General features: G+C 34.2%; 1 protein-coding gene across 3 annotated transcripts; it reads right to left on the reverse strand.

The window, feature by feature from the left end:
* On the reverse strand, positions 1–3639 carry LOC133307182 (APETALA2-like protein 1). Of its 3 annotated transcripts, none has more exons than XM_061507735.1 (8): positions 2927–3639; positions 2767–2792; positions 2622–2652; positions 2225–2312; positions 1994–2133; positions 1539–1642; positions 1152–1282; positions 1–399 (listed from the first exon to the last, which is right to left on the reverse strand). In XM_061507735.1, exons 1-8 carry the CDS (start codon positions 3445–3447, stop codon positions 235–237), a joined length of 1206 nt encoding a protein of 401 aa, XP_061363719.1. In that variant the 5' UTR covers positions 3448–3639; the 3' UTR covers positions 1–234. The 3 variants fall into 3 exon arrangements, with proteins under 3 accessions (XP_061363719.1, XP_061363659.1, XP_061363786.1); XM_061507675.1 differs by having other exon boundaries at positions 1539–1672; XM_061507802.1 differs by lacking the exon at positions 1–399 and adding an exon at positions 791–886.
* Positions 3640–17068: the final 13429 nt, after the last annotated feature.

The following is a 17068-nucleotide window of genomic DNA, read 5'->3' on the forward strand; positions in this document are numbered from 1 at the left end:
CAACAGTAATCAATGCTTAGCATTATTATTAAATACAGTCATGACTTAATGAAATAAATAGAATAGAGATATAAATAGTTATGAACTCATGTTCACCTAAGATTGCAGAAAGCAAAGAGTAAACATGCTGATCTCTGGTGGTTTCCGCTACTTTGGCCCTACAACTGTGTAGAGTTAATGATGTTTATTTTGGTTGAGCCAATGCCAACGTTATAGGCAGAATTCTTATATGTGCTAATTTGAAGAATGGATGATGTTACTAGAAGAAATGAATCCTGATGATGCTGTAGTTGATTGCAATGGCCCTAAGGCAATGCTGCCATTGCTGCAAAGTTGCCATGCCAAGTTGGAAAGTCTTTGCAAAGGAACATATTCTATTCTGTTTACCATGGCCTTCTCCTGCCAGTAATAGATGATCTAACATTAGAAATGTTTGCAATAACATCCCTTCAAGTTGTAAAATTCACTTTCATTGTTCATGTTTTATGCATGCAATGGATAGGGATATGACCTTAAAAATAACATCTATTATATACGGGGAAAGATGTTTTGATTCCTAAGAATAATAAGTGTTATTCTCCATCTCAACCGTTGATTTCCATACATCTGACGGTTATAATTTATTGAATTATACTCATCAATTAATTTTTGGCTTTAGTGTTTCTACAGTGAATGTAGATAAGATATCTACATTTACTCTCAAAACGACGTCGTTTTAAGTTGAAAAATTAAAAAAATTATAATAAGAAAAACTATTATAACCCTGAAATAAATTATAATTACAAAAATACCTTGATTTCGATCCAAAAATGACGTCGTTTTGAGCTCAATGTAGATAAGTTATCTACATTAACTGCAGAAAAAACGAACCCTTGACTTTTACTCCCTAATAAATTACAGCCACTACATACATGAGATCAACAACTGAGATAAGGGAGTAAGATTTCTTATTGTTACACCAAATTCAAAAGATCCCTCCTGATTACAATCTAAAATAATATCATTTTGAGATTTGAAAAAAAATATATACCGTTTTAAGAAAATTCATGTAGTAAGAGTTTATCTAAAATATAGTATGGATGATCATCATGAATCTCCTTCCATGTATAATTATCATAAAATGTTGCAACAAGGAAAGCAAAGAATGTTACCATTATTTCCTTTTCTTTGGGTATCATACAAGCCGCATATCCAAAGGAAAATCCTCCTCCAATATCACAATTCTTCAATTGTTTAGAAGATGGAGAAATCCCTAGGCTCAAATCAAGATTATGGCAAGTACCTGCATTAATTGTAACATTAAGTTTATTTATATAATAGTTGTTTAATGAGACAATGTTAACACTCTCAGTCACACTTCAAGCCCGAAATGAAAATAATGGTCTTGGGAGAGCTGTCTCCTATAATGGGTCAAACAGTACTCGAACCGAACTAGTCGAATAATCGATGAACCGATGGATATAAAAAAAAAAGAAGAAGAAAAAAAGCAGCAAAAGAAATTGAGGCGAACCAAATACACATATATCATCTCTTCATACCTGCTCTGCTTAAATTTGCAATTTTCTCTCCCTTATAGGTACAGGGCTTGAAACATGTCTCAACTTCTCCATCATCACACTTGATGGGTGGCTTGGGACAAAACCTGCATGTAGAAAATGTAAAAATGCAATCTCTGTTGGATTGAACTCCTTATATCATATCTAACTATATGCTAGGACAATAAATTCATGATCCTAAGGAAGGACTATTGGAGCTTTCACTTTAGGATAAGCCTGCCAGTGGCACACAAGTCTATAAGAAAATATCATGGTAGGAAAGAAAAAAAGAAAAAGAAAAAGATAATGCCTAAATAAACAAGATAATAAATTATCTAAATAACAAGGCACTAGCAGTAGTGTATGCAAATTTCGTTCCACATTTACTTAAAAGTTAAAACAATGCATATATGACTAAAATTTAAATAAATCTTATTGCTTGAAATAGAAGTTCTCACTTATGCGGTCCCATTCCTGATTCTCCTTGACCATATTTGTGGAGAGGTAATACACCTTTGAATGTAGATCTTCTCCTTGAGGTTCCATTAATTTGTCGACGAATTATGAAGACAAACTCTTCCTTACTCAAACCTCTCATCTACATCTCAATCAAATTATGAATTCAATCCACACTTAAAAAGAGATTCAAATAGAAATCATAGTCATGAAAGTTTTTATTCCTCCAATACCTGCTTTAAATCCTCCTCATAATCACTCAAACTGAAGTTTATATCAGCATCAACTCCACGGAACTTAATAGCAGCCCTATCATATGCTCTGTATAGATAATCATATCAAGTTTTTGAACAAGTGTTTCAAATAAACATAGCCAAAAATAAAATAAAATTACAGACAATATAACTACATTCAAGATGGCGAGACTTGGCGCAGTGGTAGGTAAGATTGCTCTTTATGACGGGAAGGTCAAGGGTTTGAGTCCAGAAACAGCTTCTTTACAAATAAATGCAAAGTTAAGGCTACGTACTATCACCTCTACCCTTGCAGGTTGGGGAGCTTTCTGCACCTCAGTTTGTCTTTTTAAAAAAAAAAAAAAAAAATAGTTTCATTCAACTGAATAGTTCTCACCTAGCAGCAGCTTGAGCAGTGTCAAATCCACCTAACAAAATTGAAATTAGTCCAATTCAGCCTACCAAAACAGAGAAAACAAAAGTAAAAGAGAAACCACCCACAGAAGTAGCTTCCAACCAATAATTTAATCAAATCAACTTACCCAAATAGACCTGCTTCCCACAATCCCTGCACTCAAAAGTCACAGAAAAGCAAGAACACAATGAAGTGAGACCACCAAACAATTTATAAGAGTAACAACAATAATAGGGTACTACATTTATTAACAGAAACACATGAAAATTCAACATCATATACCATACCATATATGTGACTCCCATCTACCAGTCCTACGGTAGAAGGTAACACCCCGGTATTGTGAGCTGCGAGACCTTGGTCCCCTCCTACTTTTTCTAACTTGTGGTTTCTTCTGCTGCAAGGTTCTAAGTCCATTTTGTCCTTCAGGCTCAAGAAAAGACAAGTTCAGCCATTGAGTCTTCCCCAACAACCCCAACTTGTTGAAATCACACACTCTACCTCCTCTGTCAGCAGTCACAGGAAAAAGGGTCCTTGTGATTATCTCATGCTCTTGTCCTATGTTTTCTTCCTTGACCCTTTCAGTAGCATCAAATTCCATCCCATATCTTTCTTTCTTCATTATGTCAAAAATGAAGGGAGAATAATTGTTTGAGGAATCTTCCTCTGCAGGATTCACAACTGAGGAGTAGGCGGTCCTAGAATCTGATATTTCAGGAGGAAAATTTTGCAGTTGCATCCCCTTTTGAGCACAGGTTGAGTCAGCATCAGCATGGATAACTTCAACATTGAGATTCAACATAGCCATGTCTTGAAAAGCTTTATCTTATCAGCTTTTGGTCTTCAAATCATACATACCCTTTTAAGAGAATCTCATGTACTTTTTTGTTCACGTACACTTGTCTCGGACTAGAAGAGAAAGAGGGAAGAAAAAAAAAGATCCCTTTAAAGGTTAAGCATAGCAGAAGAAGATAGAATGACTTGGTGAAGGTAGAATATCTGTCAGAGCAAATAGATTGAAATTAAGGTAGAGGAAGTGCAAGGAGAAAACGTTAGAGAAAAAGGGAAGAATAGAAACTTGTCCAAGGATCAGAATTCAGAAGGATTACGGCGCAAGGACTTGATTGAGAGTGACTCAGAGGTGATAGGCCTCAAATGCAAAGATATTGTGAAGTGGTTATATGGCTAAATTCTTTCACCTTTCAGTATTTCCATTTTATACTACTTTTACAATCTTAAAACTTTATAGGCGCAGTTAAGTTACACAGTAAGGATTTGACTAATACTTTATTTATAGCTAACGAGTTTAGAGGGAAAGAGATGGAAGTAGATGAAAGGAAAAAGGAGAAAAAGGAAGGAAGAAAAAATAAAGGTATTCTCTTTTTCTTATTTGAAAATTAAAAATATGATACAAGAGAAAATTAAGGTTAATAAGATATTTTTATAATTTTATTCTTTTTTAAAAAATTAATACAATTAAAAAACTAAAGTAATGTTATGTTTACAAAACTAATATAATATAATTATTATATTTTATAATTAATGTTAAGGGTAGATAAGTAATTTTTAATATTTTTCTTTTCAAATCTCAAATTAGGGGAACTCTGATTTTAAGGGTGAGAAAATTTTTGGAGGGATTTACAAAAAATTTCAATTCCCTTTTCTCATTTTTTTAAACTCATAAATAGGGAAAAAAATATATATGTAAAACCTTCCATTTCCTTTCCTTTTCTTTCCAAAAGTGACTCGCAAACAACTTTCAAAAGACTGGGAGTCTGTTCTAGCCTACTAGGAAACCGGTGTCTAATCTTATTTAGACTTTCATTAAAATAAAATAAAACAACTTTATAGACAATATGCTAAATCATTCTTAAAGAACAAAAAAACAAAGTTGAATCACTAAAATGCAATGTATGATTAAACACATTAACTAATCCAAAAGCTTAGGTCATGAGTACAGTTATAAAGAAAATGCTAGGTTGAGATTTTTATTTATTTTTTATTTTAGGGAAGATTCAAAGATTCATTATAAATGTAAACTTTAGATAAGTTTAAATAAGTCCCATGTGGATGGGGAGAAGGAGAAAGAGAAAGAAATTATATAAAAAAGAAAATAGACTGTATTATAAAAATTTAAACACATATACTTATTTCATGTTGCACAAGTTTATGGATTAAGCTGTCTCAATTTGGAACATGTTGGTATGTTACTTAATGAGTTATAAAGAAAATATTTTGGGTGGTAGGGTGTTATGTGGTTCTAAAAATCAAAGAAATAAATGCGTAAAAATAATAAACCAACCTAATAATGTCAACTATAGTATTTTATAGTTGCGTCATGAGTGATGGAAAGTGACACGGGAAATGAAAAAAAAAAAGAAATATATTGGTGACACGTGACATGATATGCAGTCCACACGATGCAAGGTGTGGTAAGTGAGAAAAGACATCACGTGTCTAAATTGCGGTATATGGTTTAAGGGATTTTAGTTTGTCTTTTAATATGATCAGAAAAACTTTCCTACACACAATATTTTGTGGGACCTACACTTTTTAAATCAAAAAAAAAAAATTATGACGTGCTAAATGAATCTCTATAACATTACACAATAACTTTTCTTACGAGATAACTCTTATAAAATTCATGGTTTAAATGCCGTTTCTGTTATACCAAAAGTTAATTATACAAATTGGACCGATTCCTCTTTTCTTTCTCCTCCACAAGCCCAAAAGTTAGGAGATCATGTTCATAACTCCTTTGAATTACAAATTTACCCATCTTATACTGCATCTAATTATAGGGCATGCAATATCAGCAACAAAATAGGTAGAGTGGGCTATCACCATAGTTAATGGGTTCTATCTTTTCTCCATACACATTCTTTAACAATTGGATCTGCACGTCTTTGATTATTTTTTTTAAGAATTATTTACCTTGTTCATCAATTAGTGCCTGTTTGGATCCTCTTTTTTTTAAGCTACAAGCTACTTATAAGCATAAGCTAGGCCAAACAGGTTTTGGGAAAAGCTCTTATAACGAAAAGCTCTTTTTTTTATAATGAAGAAAAAAGTTGAAAATTAAAAGCTCCTAGGAGGAGCTTTTTTTTAAGCTCTTATCTGTTTTTCTTGAATTGTGTGCTTTTTTTTAAAATAAAGAGTGATAAAGATAGAAAGAGATAATTTTCTTGAAATATGTGTTTTTAAGTAATTTTTAAGCTAAAACTTTTATGTAATTTCCAAACAGCTTTTAGCTTATTTTTTTAAGCTCTTTTTTTTAGCTTTAGCTTATAAGTAGCTTCTAGCTTAAAAATAAGAGGATCCAAACAGGCTCTTAATATGATGAAGTCGAACAGGATGATAAAAACAACAAAATTTTCCTTATCGAGTTTCTAATATAATTGTAGGGTTTATCATCTATCATTTAACATGACCACAAAAATTTTCCTACAAACACAACATTTTGTGGGGCCCGCAGCAAAAAAAAAAAAAAAAAAACTTCGGCACGCAAAACAAATCTCTATAACATAACACAATCACTTTTCCTACAACATAAGTCTTATAAAACCCATAATTGTATTTTCAAGACTCAAATTTGAGACTATTAATTAAATTGAATCAATTCTGTGTCGGTTGATTCAGGTGTTTAGCGATCATTTTCCTGAAATTCTTATCCTCTCAAAAAGATTTTTTTTTTTTTTTAGAAAGTGTAATTTATACCTTTTTATTTTGAGTAAATACTATTTTGGATCTTGTCCTGGGTTTGTATACCCGGAAATCGCTAGCCGGGGAATCGGCTGAGTTAACTCAGAAGATCTTTGCCCGAGTTATGGGTCGATTATTTCACATAGTGATACTTGAGGTGGGTCCTACCATGATAGAATGATAATGTCTACCATCACCCACGTCCAGTGTAACCACCTAAACTAGGGGTATATATATAGAGGAGAGTATTCTAGGAACGGACACTGAGAATTAAAAAGAACCCATATTGATGTTCGTCTAGAACAGATCCTCAACAAAAAAATACAGAATTCATTTTAATCCCTTCGAAAAAAATACTCATATTAATTCTTTTTGAGGGACTAACATGAATCTTTTTTGAAATTCAGAGGGATCATAATTTTAAAGAACAGAAATTTTAGAAAGACTACAAGTTGATTTTTTTCTGGATTAAAATGGATTTTGTGTTTTTGTTGAGGACCCAAAAGGGTATTTACGCTTTTATTTTTGTAAATATGTGCGCATATAGAAAAAAGCATTTGTTAACCTTTAAAATTTTGACACAGCACCAGTTGAGGAAATATTTTTCCATACTCTCAGTATTACTGAAAACTTAGTATATCTTTTATTAAATTTGAAAAAATCTAATGCAAATGACATTTATCATTTTAACCATACTTTTATAATTATTCTCATCTAACTCTCACTTTTTATTATTTTTAATAAAGAAATAGATACTCCCGTAATATCAAGTATACACCCCGGTTGAGGTGGAACCAAAGAGGATTTAGAAGATTGATTGCTGCCACAAATTGGAGATTTTTAAAAATAACTGAGATGTTGTTTGTCGATTTTTTGAAATAGTTGATTGTGTTCTCTAGAAGTTTGAGATGCTTAAAAATATCTTAGAAGTTAGTTGTCCTTTTATGTGAATCAGTTGATTATCCTTTTCTTTTACTTTTTCACAGAATTTCGTGGCACTAGCTTTGAACCGCATTACCAAATGATATAATTTAATTGCTGCATAAAAGTTGAGTAAGTACATATGAGAGTATATGGTTGATTTTTTTAATATTATCTTTGGAAGAGATATAAAATCTTAATCTTAGATCCATCCCGAACAATGTTTGCACCGAACAACATTTGCACCGAAAAATGTGCCAAGTGAAATTTGTGCTCTAAGTTTGAAAATAAGTTGAAAAAGGTACTTAAGAACAAGAAATATAATTGTTGATGAAATTTGATGGATTTTAAGATTTTTGGAGAAACGTGGCAACGATGCACATATCAGGCTAAAACAGTTATTTCACCGAATGATCGAAAAACTTGGGATTCATATGTTAAAGTAAAATTAAAAGACTTTGGTGAATATTAAATTTTGGATTTTATGAATATTTTATGAATTAAGTGAAGATTAGTGGGTTAAGTGGATGATTTGAAATACTTTAAATTATGTAAATGTCATATGGGACCCACTCACTTAAGTGACTTAAAACATAAATCACATCAGCTACTATTCATCATCTTCTCCCTCACTCTCTCTCTTCATGGCCGAACCTCACCTTCCAAACAGGGGTTGGATTTTGCTTTATCATTCCTTGACCAAAACAAGAATAATTGATTAAGTCAAATGTACAAGTAGTAAAAGTAAAGCAATTTTCTTAATACTATTTAACAATTATGTTGTGCTTAATTACCATAAATAGTATATGGACCAGATGCATACGGAATGTTACACATTAATTTTTAAAATATATAAAATATCATTTTTAATTAATAAGGGTTAAATGTAATGGTAAGAGAGGGTAAAGTTTAAATATTGAACTAAAACAGAGTATAAAGATACGGATCTGTTTCCTATAACACCCCGTTTGCAGCAAGTTTGTTAACTCATGTATGGTACTTAAAGCGCTAAATAATTAAATTCTGAAGTGGAAGACTTAAACAAATATTTCACTGTTACTTAAATAACTAGGTGACTTAAATTTTTTCTTTTAAATTATCTTTACGTATCGCCGTCCATAATTTATTTTTGAATATAACATAGTCTATACAGTCCCATACTTGCATATAATTTATTCTTAATAAACCTGTGACCATAATTGATCCAATTACTATCCGAATATGATAATGAATACCATTTCGAATAGAGTCTTTACGGACAACATAACGGCTGTAAATCGGACTAATCCAGGGATCAAATCCCACTTTTTTTCATAACACCTGATAAACAGAAAAGTCCAATCCATATAGATACATATATACCAGAATATGGCTCTGAGCCACTACTGATATCAACCTACTTAACAACATACACACTTATACATAATCCTGTCATCTGTAAACAATTATCTATAAGCTACATACGCCTCTCAAAATGGAAATCCATAATGTACATATGCATGAAAATAACATATCATGCTCAACAAAACATATACGTATATAGTGATGCTTCAGAATGCTACACTAGCTAACTGCTCCAGCTAATATCATAATTAATGTTAACATAGCATAGAATACATCATATATTTCATACCCATAAATTTTTCATACACATACGTACTCCTAGGCTATACTTGTAACAGCCCGTTGTACACCGGTATTGTTAACATTAATTATGATATTAAGCGCAGTTACAATCACAACAATTCATTTATAAAAATGCGAGTAAATTTTTTCCATTTATTAAGCGAGCATTTAAAACCGTAAAAAACGTAATAAATAAAAGTTGTGACGATAACTGTAAACTCTTGCGGAATACTTGTTTAAACTATTTTTATATCTTATTTTACTTAATACAAATCACTAAGGGTTCCCATAAACCCACTTAGCTAATTTCTCACTTTTACGTTTTCTACCTATCCGAACATGGTTCGGTATATTCATTTACATTCTCTCAATTTTCTTCGTGTTCGTCTCATCTTTTGACATGTTATTCTAAACTCAATTACCTCTCTAGGAAGCTATCACACGCTTTATTTAGAGCTCATTTGCTCCGGATATCGTCGTTTGAAGTTGGACAAACGAAACTGCCAACCAACCCCAAAACAACTTCAAACATCCCTCACTCCACGAATTACTGCAGAAAATAAACTCAACAAATTGCTCTCAAATTTTTATACAACAAACTAGACACATCAAAATTCAATTTTACATATAATACACTTAATTTGACTGAGAAACGAAGCGGGAATTAATTTCTCAAAAACTGCCAGAAACAGCCCCTGCACAGGTGCGTTCTGGACAGTCTGTGTTCACAGGATTCTACAGGGCTGCTTGCAACCCAGAAAGTTCTCAAATTTTAACACAATGTAGAGGACATCTCAAGATTTAAAATGGCATATGACACGTCCCTATAGGACCTCTGTGGAGGGAGATATGCTCTCCCCAATTTCGCCTAAATTCTGTCAATTCTACAGAAAATTCGCCAGAGTTTCCTTTTTTTTTACAAAAATCCCCAAGTTTGCAAATGCTTTCTAATACCTCAAATGTACCTAATAACCAATGGGTGGCACACACAAGGACCAACAATGCCTTGGGGCACTTACAACCCAACTAAGTTTATAGTTATTACACAATTCATACCATATTGCTCACTTTATTTTTCCTTAACTTATTTCAATCACCAATGTCCATTTACATGCATTTTCTAAACATACATGTAATCATAATCTTAAAATAGACCTATTTCCCTTTCATCGTATTACACATGCTTCAAATTACACAAGATCCAAATACAATCTTTACAATTATCCAATTACAACATAATTCATAAATCTCCAAATGCTATAAAATACTTGTATCTAGACTTAGGCAAAATAGCATGAACAAATATGAACATAAACTCATCCTATAAATAAATACCATGTTCATGCCCTAAATCTAGTCTAGGCCCAATGGCCATCAAAATGTAAAAGCATAAAGTCCTCCCACGACTCATCCTACGGGCTTCTTACCCGCCGCTCATGTGCCACTGCTACCTCCTGAAATAATGTCCCCAAGACGGGGTGAGATATACAAATATATCTCAGTAACCCAAAGGTTCTGGAGAATACTCCGCCCAATGGCTCACTTCGATGCATATAAATAATATAAAACAGCATCTTGAAAAACGGGATAAAGCAAGGGATTTAGAGAAACTGGGATCATAGGAATATAAAATATGACGAAGCTGGAATGGTAGCTACCAATACCATGCAACGCCCTGCCTAATGGCTTGGCATATAAGCCTACGAGTCTCATCCAAGGCGTGTTCCAAGAACATTCAACCAAGGTACCCCTGCCATCCGCATACACCCGAGACTTCCTAGTGTGCTCCTATCCGAATCACACACCACGACCCTAGGTCAACTGAAACTCCCTCTCGGAGACCTATCCAGTGGAACTCCGAAATGCCCGAAAGCAAACTGTCTACTGGCCAGAGACTCGGTACCTATATACCAACATACATACTATATGCATGATCATGTTGTTCTACATTACTTACATACATTCATCACCCTCAACGGGCATGGTGGAACACACAAGGAGATCAAGCCCCAGTACCAAGAGGTTACCTTAATAAGCCTCTCCACTTAGCTCCAAAGCAGTATATTCTCTGAGCTCGTTACTCAACAGAAATGCCTACACAAAGGACATTCCCAATCACTTAAAACTCATACGAACATATGCAAGTTAACAATTATTCAAGCATTGTTCCAATCACTTACCTCAATCCCACTTGGCCCAAGACCAATGGTAATCCACCGACTCACGGTTCGGGATTCAACTCAACATACGGCAACCTACAACAACCATGTACGAACAATCAATACACGACAATTCTATCAAATTACGAAAACGTCAATAATCCTCCCCTACATCATGTAGTTTAGGCCATTAAGGTGCAATTTTATTTTTCTAACTTTTCTTTCTCATTTTCTTAGGCATCCTTAGGATTCCGAAAAGCCATATCAAGTGCCGTTTTTCACTTTACGTCTTTTAAACGTCGTTTTGCTTAATATTTTGCTATATGTACAATTTAACACTAAACACTACCAATTATTTTTCCGTTTATTTTCCAACCTTCCAACCACCACACAACCCATCTAATTTCCATTTAATTACACAACACATCATTCAAATAATTTTTCAACACAATTTCCCCACTTTTTCAATCCAATTTTAACCACTTCACTCATCATACAATCCCATTATATCAACCTACAATCACGCCCTAACTCATCAATCCAATCCTAACACATTTCCAAAACTCAAAGTCTTGACATCCTAAAATTTTTCTAAGTTAAAATTTCACATTTTTCATCAATAATTTTTATTGCATTTATGGATACTACACATCATTCTAAGACACATTCATGTACAAACATTTTCTATTTGAGCTCTCTAAACACATCAATCAACCAAGCCCTCTTTAGGGTTCATGAAAATAAATCATCAAATTAATCGATAAGAGGTGTTGAAATATACTCACAAGCTTGGCCTAGGACCCCTCCAAGTGATCTCCAAGCAATGGCTTGAACACACAACTCTAAAATCACAAAAATCCCTCCAATTTTCGTGGCTGGTTTTGGCCCTTTTCTAAAAAATGAGAGGGTTTCAAGAAAAACTAATCGGTGGGTAGTGTTCGGATGATGATTTCCAACAACTTTGCTCACAAACTTTTTTTGATTCAGAGGTGTATTGAAGGAGTTATGAGGAAAAAAAAATTTGAAAGCAAATCCCCCCTTCCATGGAAGGCAAGCACGGTTCGGAGGAGGAAGGAGGAGAGAGAAAAATCAGATTTGTGCTGTTGTCCAAGTGGCAAGGTCCACTTAAGTGAGGTGGGTCCCACATGCGATTTAACTTTAATCAATCACCTAATTTAAATCACCAATTCATAACCTACGTATTTTTCTCGTCCACGTCATATTTTTACTTCCTAAAAAGATTGATTATATTTTTACGCTTATCGGTACAATTATACCGCAGTATTTTACACCGGAAAAATCACTATTCATCAAATTTTTCGAAACTTGCCTATCCACTCGATTTTTTGTTCTGAATCCATTTCCAGGGTTATTTTTTATCATCTGAGACCTTCTACTCAATTTTTATCTTCCTAGGGTTGCATGTTGGCTAATTACCGTTTTGCCCTTTCTTTGTATTTTGGCCTTTTTTTTCTGGATTTTCACTAATCCTTCCCTTTAATTCTCATTTAATATTTTAATATTTGATTTAGGATTGCGAGGTGTTATAATACTCCATGGGCCATATCCCGCAAAGGGATCTTAACCTGTACCTGTACCTATACCAATACCCATACTCCTAGGGGCTGTATCCCGCAGAGGACATCATAACATATATCTATACTTATACTCCTAGGGGTTGTATCCTGCAAGGAGATCTTAACATAAACGTATACTCTCAGGGGCTATATCCCACAAAGGAGATCATAACATATACATATACTCCCAGGAGCTATATCTCACAAAGGAGTCCTCACCTGTACTCTCCAAACCTATACGTACTATCTTATAACATATTTCCTTATAACCTATCACATAGCAACATATCATATTGCTTCATACTATTTCCTATCATATCATAACATCATATAACATAACATAAGACTCCCAAAGCGTAATTTCTCACTTTGACCAATCTATAAACTCCCAAAGTGTAATTTCTCACTTTGACCAGTTTCTGAACTCCAAAGCGTAATTTCTCACTTTGACCAGTTTCTGAACTCCAAAGCGTAATTTCTCACTTTGACCAGTCTATACATAATCTCCGAGAATGTAAGTCTTCACTGGAGTGTTCATTGATCAAGAACCATATATCATACATATCATATCATGTCATATTATGTCATATCATATCATAACTATCATATCATATCATATGTATGAGCTATATGAATGCAACTAAACTATATATTCACATTCTTCACAACATATACCATATGAACCATCATCCAAACAGACTTTGGTGGAACAACATATCGGAGAAAGCTCCGAAACTAAGAGCTTACCTGAAACTAGCTTTTCTGTAAACCCTGCTCGTACGTCACTAAAGTTATTCGTATATCTGTAACCGTCTAGATTACCTATTCAAACATGATCTTTTTGTCAATATATAATTACTTACACGTGAAGAATCCTCTTACATATATACATATTTCGAAATTCTTCTTCAAGTTAGTTCACATAATTCTTATCATATTTTTACTTACCAATTCACAAGTCAATAAACAAACTTAAACATATACTTAAAGTCTTACATATTAACATATTTAACCTAATTCACTTAACTCATAGGTTAACTTAGGTTTTCACACTTTCACCATACATAACATACACTTGATTTTACTTGATTTATACAACCAAACACTTAATTAAATTAAAAACTATACCTAGATCATACAACCAACAAGTGGCCGAATGGTACTAGTAAGGTTACCATGTATTCCATTCTTCATCATAGACTACACAAAACAACTCTTAACTTTATTTTCCATTATTAAACTCAATGATCACATAAAGTGCCAATAACCACTCTATGCTTTCAACTAATTCATGTCATCCTAATACATTTATTTAACACCAAACATCCTTAGAACATAAGCCAACAAGCTTCCAAGCCCTTTTTACTCAATATGGCCGAATTAGTAGCTTAATTTCTAGCCTGGGCAGCCCGCACCATTTAATTCACCAAAAATCCATTTCTAATCTGTTTTCCTTGAAATTTTAGTATGTGATATTAGACACGTGCAAATTTAATTTTCAACAAACCACACTCAATTTGGAGGTCTATAACTACATATATGAATTTTTGAAAAAATAGGGCAGATTTGAGGTCATGGGTTCCACGAATTTTATACCATTTTCAATGATTCAAACTTAATCCAATCAATTCCGTACTCATCAAAACACAACATATACTCATGATTTAAAATCATACAAATTCATCCCTCTTTTCACAAACCCTAATTCAAAAATTGAAGGAAACAACCATCAAAAGTTAGGATTAATACCTTAAATCACTTCAAGAAGACTATATCTTCAATTATCCTTCAAACAAGCATCAAAACCATCAATTCTCCCATGATTGCAGCTTCTGGTCGAAGGTTTAAGGAGGAGAAAATAAGGCACACAAAGCTTCTTTTAAAGATTAGAAACTAAGGTTTTACTTACAAGATGACTAGGAAGATTTTCTACCAAAGAAACTATGCATTTTGGTGCCTAAATGACCAAGTTCTTGAGCTCTCCTTCTTCTCCCATGGCTTCCACAGTTTTAAGGAGAAGAAGCATCAGATTTTAGTCCTTAAATAAAGCCAAAACCGACCTTGTATGTATAGGAAATATCTAGCACACAAAATTTGACTTTTTAAAGCTTTAGGTTATCTTATTTCCTATTGTTTGATTTTATTAATCCTTGTCTTAATTTTTATAACTATTCTAAACATAATTAACATGGTTTAAGACTACTTAAAACCCTTAAAAATTCCATAGAATTTTATCATATAATTTAATTAAAGTTTAGACATAATTTTTGCTTAATTGCAAAATGGTATAAAATAGTAGGTCGTTTAGGCACCTGTCTCCACCATTCCACCATGGTAGCTTTCACCACCACAACCCACCAAGATATAGGAATATGGGGGTTTTGGAGACACTTGTATCCATCTGCGCGTCAAGAAGATTGGATCAAGAGGAGGAATGTCTTGAGGCATCCATTGAGGTATGGGGTTTTCTTTATGGGGTAATGTGGGGCATTATCCTCTTCCTGAACCCATTTTGTATCATCAGAAGATGATGAGCACTTCCTTTGGAGTGTCCTGGAGGATTTTGGCTGATGAGGATAGGAGATTTGCTTTGGTCTGGCCAAATATTGTTGTAGATATTGGACTTATGAATGTGAATCCAGCAAGCTGGTCTACAATTGACTTTGAATCTTCTTCTTCCTTTACTTGTGCATCCAGGATTTATGCCATGGCACCTTGAAATCCCTTTCGGTCTTCTTGGTTTAGTGGCTATTCATGGAGGCTGCATGGCTGCCATCGTCTATCTGGTATCTTTAACCCGGACGAAGAATATATAAAGAGAGCTGGGGCTTATTCTTGTACTGCTCAGCCTCCTATTAATCCTGCCCTAGCTAATATTGCTCTACCTGATCCAGACGTTAGCAGAAGTGTAGTCAACCCCTCTATAACTGTTCCTGCCACCCTTATTCTCTTGTTCAATTGCTGCTTACATATCTAGCTTCATAGAGTTGGGTTGATCTGAAGTCCTTTATGTTATGTCATGAATCAACAGTTCATCAATTGGAGAAAATGTTTGAAGATGATAGAAAACCTTTGTACTTGACCAGCAGTTTGGAGGGCGATAATACTTGGTATGTCTGTCCTGCTGGCAAATCCGACCACATTTGTTACGGCTAGAACCAACCCAATCATCGACCAGACTTCCTCTATATGTATAAATGCTTATATGTTGATTTGGGGATTAGATTACCCTTCCATAGCTTTGAAGAAACGACTTTTAATTGGTTGAGGGTGGCCCTTTCACAATTACATCCCAATGCTTGGGCTTTTATGCGGATGTGCTAGTTAATGGTGAGATTTTTTAAAGGAATCCCCATTGTGCAACTTTTCATGCATATCTTTATGGTATCTCCTCCTAAGAGGAAAGTTTGGGTTTCACTTTGAGCGACCGAAAAAGATTTGTCTCTCTTCTCAATTTACTCTTCCTCTTACAAGAACTTCAGGGAGGATTACTTCAAGGTGTATCCTGTCGAGCGGGTCATCTGCCTTTCTTTAAATAAAGGATTGGTGAGCTTTGATTCCCTCTTTGCTGCGATGCTAGGCATTGTGAAGAAAAAAGCAAGTTTAATTATGTTTCTGAGGACGAGCTAACCAAAAAGAAAATGATACTTCCGGACAAGATTTAATTATGGAAGGTGAAAAAAAGGAGAAATTGGTTGTAAAATTCTTTTGGACAAAGATTCTAATGCTAGAATCTTTGATCTTTTACATGTGTCTATTATTTTTCTCGGATTTTCTTTGCAAATATTTCTATTTGGGCTTATGTTATCTGTGCTGCTTCTTAAAGTTTTGTCTATTGTTCTTGCAGAAAAAGATATGAATGATACTACGTTGGCTTCCTTGACCTTTCTAGAGCATGTTGAGCTTGAAGATCTTGTGGTCGGGGAGGTATTTGCTTCGGAAGTAGCCGCAAGAGATGAGCTTCCTGTTGTTAAGGTTGAGGATGATATGGAGATCATTGATATAACCACCAAACACGAGGAAGAGCTGTTGAAGAGGGGGTGAACACCCGAAATTTATTTCTACACCGGGATTTGTTCCTGTGGCTGAAGATGTTTTTGTGGCTAAGGAGACCCTTCTTAAGCCTTTGAAAAGGAAGAATCATGCTTCTGTCCAAGTGGATGATGGAAGTTAAGGCATAAAACTATCGCCAAAAAGCCTTCCTGATTGGTTCTCAGTGAGGAAGAAATAGCCTCCGATGATTCCCTAGACCATGAGCTAAGGCTCCCCATTAAGGATCTTATTGTCAAGGTGCAAAGGTCAAACATCAAGGAGGTTTTTTCTACCTAGTATGCGCATAACGTAGATGCTCCTATTGTCCTTGAAGTCCCCAAGACATCCTTGTTGAAGAGGGGATAGGTCGTGAATTTATTGTTGGGGTTGTCAAATGCATTAAAGGAAATTT

This window comes from Gastrolobium bilobum, unplaced genomic scaffold (assembly GCF_033153095.1).
Source record: "Gastrolobium bilobum isolate Gb01-03AN ecotype WA unplaced genomic scaffold, APGP_CSIRO_Gbil_v1 utg3997, whole genome shotgun sequence".
In the NCBI taxonomy this organism is placed as follows: Eukaryota; Viridiplantae; Streptophyta; class Magnoliopsida; order Fabales; family Fabaceae; genus Gastrolobium; species Gastrolobium bilobum.